This window comes from Labrus mixtus, chromosome 12 (assembly GCF_963584025.1).
Source record: "Labrus mixtus chromosome 12, fLabMix1.1, whole genome shotgun sequence".
Lineage (NCBI taxonomy): Eukaryota > Metazoa > Chordata > Actinopteri > Labriformes > Labridae > Labrus > Labrus mixtus.
This window is the reverse complement of record NC_083623.1, coordinates 21974843-21982625: the sequence shown is the minus strand read 5'-3', so window position 1 is coordinate 21982625 and position 7783 is coordinate 21974843. Positions and strand designations below refer to the sequence as shown.

Below are 7783 nucleotides of genomic sequence, written 5' to 3'. Positions count from 1 at the left end.
CTTTCTAGCAATCCTGCTAGATTTCATTTTTTAAGATAAGAAAAAATATTTGAAATAATTTCTAAACCAGTCAAAGGAGGGTTTGCTGTTTCTCCACTTACTACAGTGAATATGATATTTACTCATGAGTAAAATAACATTTACCATGTCAGTAATTGAAGGGTTTAAATTATCCATAAAATAGAGAACACTATAAGTATCAAAAGATGTGATATCATTCATTTTTAGCGACAACCAACTTCTAATGTTGACCCAAAATCTTTGAGACACAGGACAGAATACAAAGTGCTCTAAAGTCTCTTCAGATTCACCACAGAAAGCTCAAGGCTTCACATCAAAATTGAACCTTTTTTTGAGAAATGCAGCAGTTGGATAAATCTGGTGAATTATTTTAAAATGGGCTTCTTTCACTTCAGGGAAAACAGGCATCGTAATATATATGTAATGTGCTTTAGTCCGAAGAGAAAGCGCAATGTGTGATGTTTTAGTTTGTGACTGTAGAGACACTCCAGTCCTGTAGAGGGCAGTAATGAGACAGAGCCGGACAAACAAAGACACACAGTGGGAGGATGCAGTGTTAGCAACCTGACCACTTACAACTAATAAATCACCCCTAACTTTTGGTGAAAATGAAATTGGTGAGTAGACACACTTTTAGCGATTAAAGTAACACATTAAACCCAGCTGACTATAACAATGCGTCACTAAATCGTAAGGAAAGCGAGTTTAGATACTCTGTTAGCGTCGCAGCTAACACCACTGTATCTGACACACTGGGGGGCTAACACATGAATGTAGATAACAGGTTGGATTTGACAACTACTTCATGAAGTCACATGTTTAATCTTGTGATGCCAAACGGAGCATTTGGTCTTAAAATAAGACTTACACTTAGGACTGTTTTAAAAAAAAGACCTGTAGACTGAAGCATCTCCTGTTGTTGTTGTTGTTGTTGCTCTGTTTGCCTCCATCCTTCTTCTTGCATCTTTCTCTATCCCACTTTCCAGGACCAACACAATGTCTGTTCAACATGAGTCTGGTTTTCTCGAGGTTTCTGCCTTAAAGAAAGTGTTTTCTTTCCACTGTAACTTTGCTAAATGTTTATTCATGTTGAACTCATGATGGATGAATGTTGTGTCTTTGTAGATCATAATATAACAAAGAGTGAAGTCTTGTACCTGTTCTTTTGTAAATATTATTTACCTGTTCTTTTGTTCTATACAAATAAAGATTGATTGATCAAGGTGATGTCGTCTTAAACTTGCTTGTACTGTATCAACCAGATAAATTATGGTTGGCACATCGAAGTTGTTTCCATATTTATCACTGAAGACTTCCCTTCCATGTGTTTCAGTATTGTCTATCTGGTCATCCTACATTGCCTTGCAATGTTCTCAAATTCAAATCCACCACGATCATGCTGGACTGTGGGCTGGACACCACATCTGTCCTGAACTTCCTGCCTCTTCCTCTCGTTCACAGGTGAGTCACCGACATCTCCTTTGTAACTTTTGTTCGCATGTGTAATCATTTACGCTTTCATGTTTGACTTATATTTGTATGTTTTTGTTTCTTTCAGCCCCAGACTCTCCAAGCTGCCTGGTTGGGTCTCTAAGGATGGGACGGTAAACTTAGAAAAGGTATGAGGGATTGTTTTTGTTGTTTTCAATTCACTGAGCAAGCTGTCTCCCTCTGTGTCTGCCACCTGTGAATGTCTAAAGATTTGACAGCGATGCTAAACAAGGCCTTTCTTCCTGTCTTTTCCAGGAGCTGAAAGAGTGTGCAGGAAGAGTGTTTGTGGACTCACAGCCGGAGTTCTGTCTCCCTGAGGTAGTCAAATCAGCCATCACACATACTTTGAATTATGTAGCAAGTTGACCTTTGGCTATAGACGTCAGCAAAATGCTGACAAAGAGTATAAAAAATGCAAAAGTATATAAATCTGTCCAATAATCTTTTCCTCACAGAGAGAACTGCTGGATCTATCTACTGTTGATGTCATCCTGATCTCCAACTATCACTGCATGATGGCCTTACCGTACATTACTGAACGCACCGGCTTCACAGGGACAGTGTACGCCACAGAACCCACCCTGCAGATCGGCAGGTAGGACATAAAAGGGGCAAATGGTCATAATATGGTTTTTCTATATCAACTGAAAGGAAAAGATGCATGTTATCATCACACCTTTCTCTATGTTGCCATGGTTTATTTCTAGAGATTATCTTTAGGTCTTCATCAAAGCTTTGAATTAAATGTTGTATTTTTGAGACGTCACAGGAGAATAAACTCTGGGTGATATTGTATTGTGTATCAAAACATATTGATTTGGGTTTCAGATAATGAATTAATGGATTCTTATTGTTTTTTTTTTTCTCTCAGACTGTTGATGGAGGAGTTGGTGAACTTCATGGAAAGAGTTCCCAAGGCCCAGTCTGCCACCTGCTGGAAAAATAAGGAAATACAAAGGTGGGTAACCTGTTCAGTCAACACCAATGCACATAAAACTATAAGACATGAATGAGTATGTTTTATACATCAGGATGCTGCCTGGTCCACTAAAGGATGCAGTAGAAGTGTGGACATGGAAGCGAAGCTACAGCATGCAGGAAGTCAACTCTGCACTGAGCAAAGTGCAGCTTGTGGGTTATTCACAGAAAGTGGTAAGAAGTTGTTTCTTCTAAACTGTCTGCACAGACACACTTTAACACTGATGTTAAACATCTTGCCTGTAACTGCAATAGGCTGCCATCAGAGATTAGAAGTGCTCCAAACATAAACATTTTTAAAGGTTAAAAACATTTATTTTCTCGTGTGCCTTTGAATGAGCCTTTAAGCTTACACTTTATTGTTATCATTGCACTTCACAAATAATATCAATCAATATAGTAAATCTATCTATCTATCTAATTATGATGTAATCTAATTGCTTTGAATTATTTTAATGTCTCTGTTAAAAATGATTTTATGGACTCCTATTTTATCTGTATTTTAATTTGATTTGAGCCTCGTATTTGTGTAGTCTCCTCTGTGTAAAGCACATTGAGTTGCCATATAAATAAAGTTGTCTTGCCTTGATGTCAGACAGACACACGTCAGGCTTCACTTCATACAACCCATCAGACATCAGGCTGTGATGACTGTATGTACTACTTAATTAGCTCCCTCTTATTTTTCCTCCTGTTCTCTTCTTTAGGAGTTGTTTGGAGCTGTACAGGTCTCCCCCTTAAGCTCTGGTTACTCACTGGGCAGCTCCAACTGGATCATCCAGTCTCATCATGAGAAAGTGTCTTACGTGTCGGGTTCATCCCTCCTCACCACACATCCACAAGTAGGTCAACCGGCCTTAAGCCAGATGTGACTACACATGTGGGCAGAGACGAACTTGCAGTAATGAAGGTAGTGATGTAAACATTCAGTGTTTGTCATCTGCTCTTCTCTAAGCCAATGGACCAAAGCTCCCTGAAGAACAGCGATGTTTTGATTCTGACAGGCCTCACACAGATGCCCACAGCCAACCCAGACGGCATGCTGGGAGAATTCTGCAGCAACCTAGGTAGGTTCAAATTTACTGGATAGGGTGAACAGACTGTTGGATTATTACAGTTTTTCCATTTTGAAAACTTTCCATGCAATGTTCCATCTTTGGTTTGAAGTGTTTTAATGTCACTATGATTCATCTCTGTACCTGTAGCCATGACAATTCGAGCAGGAGGCAACGTGCTCGTGCCATGCTACTCCTCAGGGGTGATATATGACCTGCTGGAGTGTCTGTACCAGTTCATCGATAGCGCCAACCTGGGCACCACACCGTTCTACTTCATCTCACCTGTCGCAAACAGCTCGCTGGAGTTCTCTCAGATCTTTGCTGAGTGGTGAGGAGCTATTCATCAAAGTTTACGTTTAAGTTACTTTCCTGAAACAAAATGTGTGAAAATGTGTCTGTGTTTGTACATCGGTTAACAAAGTACGAGCATTTCAGAAGTTTGGTTACATTGAGTTCAGCTTCTTTGTCCTTTGGCAATATTCAACTTTTAAGATGTCTTAGCTTATATATTAAGAAGTAACCGCAAAAATGTGTATAAAACATCCTAAAACATGTCACCATATACATCTTGTTTACCTTTTCAAACAATACAGAAGCTGAAGCTCGAGTGAATTCTTGAATTTAATCATTTGTTGTCTAACCGCAACAGTTCTGTGTCTTCTGGTTTGAATTGTTAAAGCTACCGTATTTGAATTTTTGTGTTTCCTCGTGATAAAAGCGTAACCGTACATTGTTTACAATAAAGGTAAACAGGGCTTGTTTACAGTGTTGCTTATTGTCAAAGGTCACCTGATACACTACTTCCTCTGCAACTTTCTCGATTTAATCTCATTAGATTGACTTTTTATGGTTTTTATTTCAGGCTTTGCCACAACAAGCAATCCAAGGTTTATCTTCCAGAGCCTCCGTTCCCTCATGCAGAGGTGAGTCCTGCCGCTGCTTCTCACTTTGGTGAAGAACTGTGCACTATTTCAGAGCTCTCATTAAAGCCAGTAAAAGCTTGCAGAGGGTTTCTCAGACCATATGTAGTTGCCTGACATTAGAACAACGTGGCAGATACTCCATTACAGTACATGTAATAGTAGTTGTTACAACTATATTATATGTCAGTGAGCATTCCACTGGGATAGCAGTTTACATTTAGGGAATGATTTATTACATTATAAAATATAACACCATTAATAAAGTCTGAGTAAGAGAATTGATTTGAAATAATGGAGTCTTCACTCCTTCTACTTTCTGCACAATCAACTCTTAACAACGCCTGCTTCTTTATTTCAGTTGATCCAAACCAACAAGCTGAAGCACTACCCCAGCATTCACGGAGACTTCAGCACTGACTTCAGACAGCCGTGTGTGGTTTTCACTGGGCACCCGTCTCTTCGCTTCGGGGACGTGGTTCACTTCATGGAGCTGTGGGGAAAATCCGGCCTCAACACCATCATCTTCACTGGTAACTCTATCACAAGCACTCCGGCACCATACACATCAAGTGATGAAACATATATCTCCTGTTATTATAAAGCTATGCTTTGCCTCTAAAAGTACTTTTCTTACTTCTCTCCAGAGCCAGACTTTTCCTACCTGGATGCCTTGGCTCCGTATCAGCCGCTGGCTATGAAGTGTGTCTACTGTCCCATTGACACGCGGCTCAACTTCCACCAAGTCTCAAAGCTGCTCAAAGAAGTCCAGGTAGCGCCCACACTCCATTGTCATGACACTTGTACTTCATGTAGTTGTCCCTTTTATAGAGATTAGAAATGTACTGAATTTATATGAAAAAGAATGAATTTATAGAGGAGGTTTTTATTTTAAGACAACAAACGGCAAATAGAGTGAGAAAATATCTGGCTCTGAAACGGCTGTCCCCAAAGACATTTAGTAAACGTGCAACTTTGCAAGTAGAGTGGTTGTGGAACAAGCAAATAAAGGTTTAGTCAGCACCAGTCCTGAGTGAAAATAATGTTACAATCTGGAAAAGAAAATAAGAAAATGGTGTTATCAGCGTTCAAAACAGAGCAGGAGGGAATACACAACAAGAACTGAAATGCTACAGAGACATATTGATGGTTTGTTTCAGTTCAGTAGAACCTCAAATACTTGTGTTATGTAATCAGGAGATCATTTCTCAATCAACCAAATGTCTGCTTTGCAAATAGTGGGCACACAGGACATAATGAATATTAATAAACTGCTGCTTAAGCACGGTACGGGACAACATTGCCAGTTTTACCGTACTCTTAGACTCTCTGTAATCTTTGTTAGACTCTCTGAGGCGTTATATTGGCCATATTGATTCTCATATTACAAGAGAGTTATAGTGTCTTTTGCAGTTTTTCTTACCCAGAGGTCTTATGATCAAGTCAATTTTGGACAATTTTATCCAAATCAAAGTAATATATGTCAAATCACTGTGTCTACATCAAGGGTTAAACCATGTCCTGTCTTTCCCTCCCCCGCAGCCCCTCCATGTGGTGTGTCCAGAGCAGTACACTCAGCCCCCACTGACCCAGTCCCACCGCTCAGATCTGATGCTGGAGCTGCAGCCTCCTCCTATGCCCTACAGACGCTGCTCTGTGCTCAACCTGCCTTTCAGACGCCGCTATGAACGTGTCTACATACTGCCTGAGGTGAGTTCACACAAGAGCAGGACCTATGGCAGCTAGAAGACTGGGAAGTGAATATGTTCCCCTTCAACTTGTCTGGTAAATAAGGACCCAATAGACTCAGATGACAAGTGTGGAATAAAAGATCAAATCAGTACTTTTTGAAACAGGTGCTGAGTGCATTCTTTGAATTCTCTCCTGTGTTGGTAGAGACGATGACAAATTGCATGCAAAAAACTGTGAGAATGAAAGAATGAGATGCATTATGGAGATATTTAAACTGCTGCCGGAAAACAGGCGGCACATTTTCAAGTCTAAACGTCAGATTCTTCTCTTTCAAGCTGGCCAACTCCCTGGTGCCATCAGAGATCAAACCTGGCATCTCCCTGGCAACTGTGTCTGCCGTGTTGCACTCCAAAGACAACAAACACACACTGCAGGTGAGTGTGTGTCTGTCACACATGTTCATATGACATGTGAGCATTAATATATAAAGATGGGAAGTTTTGATTCCATTGTTAATGGAAAAAATGAAAGTTTCTCTCTGTGTTTCCAGTCGGTGCCCAAACCCCCTCCAGTGGCCCCGAGCAAGAAGAGGAAGCGGGTCATCGAAGAGCCTCCCGTTGTTCTGGCCCCGAAACCTCTGCTGAGTGGAGCTGTGCCGCTGGACGCTTTCCTCTCCACGTTGCAGAAGGTATGAAACCTGCAGACACCTGTTTGTAGCAGTCTTCAGCACTTAAAATAGATTTGTTTTTACTTTGCCCATCCCCCCTATTTACTGCAGCTTTTGTGACTTAATCTCATCAGCTCTGATATTACAGTCACCTCATGCATAACGCTGACAGGATTTGTAGGAAAAACAACTAAATAAAAACTGTACTTTGCATATTTCCCTCTCCCCTGCGCAGCATGGTATTACAGAGGTTAAGGTGGAGGAGACAGCAGACGGACACATTCTCCACCTTCAGGCGGAGGACACGCTGATTCAGCTTGAGGAGGACGGGACACACATCGTCTGTGACAACAACGAGCCGCTGCGCACAACACTGCGAGACTTGGTGCTCCGCTTCCTGCAGAAACTCTGACCTGAATCCCCGTCATACCTCGTTGTTAGTTGTTTTTTTAAATATCTGTTTATTGAACTGCCAGACGGTGTTAGCGGCAGAGGATGTGAGGAACGACGACTGGACTGTCTACAACTCAGCCGTATCTAACACTGTGAAACATTTACAGTAGTGTTACTGTTGTAAAATATTTTGTATTAAAAGATTTCATCCACTTTGCAAGTCTCGCTTCGCTGCTACTTCTTATGAAAGAAAACCTCAACAATCAGAAAAATGTGAAAACTTTACTGAAAGCTGCTCTCGCTCATCTCAGACAATTGTTACTGGTAACTGGTTAAAACAGAATGTCCATCTTGTGTCAAAAATTGGATCCCTGCATACATTGAATCCTGATTTCATGCCATTTGGTGAGCAGCTCTATGACTGAATCTGTTGCAGCAGGTTTACAATAATCTGATGGACCAGGAGCCTGAAAATAGAAAAGGTGCAAACAGGTTGGGTACTTAGAATTTGAGGAACAGAAACAAGCACAAAAAGACTTTGCTACGAGATACACTGTGACATG

The 7783-nt window shown here is 40.8% G+C and overlaps 1 protein-coding gene across 1 annotated transcript; it reads left to right on the top strand.

Annotated features, from left to right (window-relative positions):
• The first annotated feature begins 541 nt into the window (after positions 1 to 541).
• On the top strand, positions 542 to 7432 carry ints9 (integrator complex subunit 9). The gene is made up of 17 exons (XM_061052557.1): positions 542 to 638; positions 1355 to 1482; positions 1580 to 1640; positions 1768 to 1830; positions 1968 to 2107; positions 2384 to 2470; positions 2544 to 2664; positions 3198 to 3332; positions 3446 to 3557; positions 3696 to 3876; positions 4411 to 4471; positions 4830 to 5001; positions 5116 to 5240; positions 6011 to 6178; positions 6496 to 6594; positions 6711 to 6848; positions 7063 to 7432. The coding sequence occupies exons 1-17, from the start codon at positions 630 to 632 to the stop codon at positions 7237 to 7239; spliced, it is 1977 nt and encodes a 658-aa protein (XP_060908540.1). The 5' UTR covers positions 542 to 629; the 3' UTR covers positions 7240 to 7432.
• Positions 7433 to 7783: the final 351 nt, after the last annotated feature.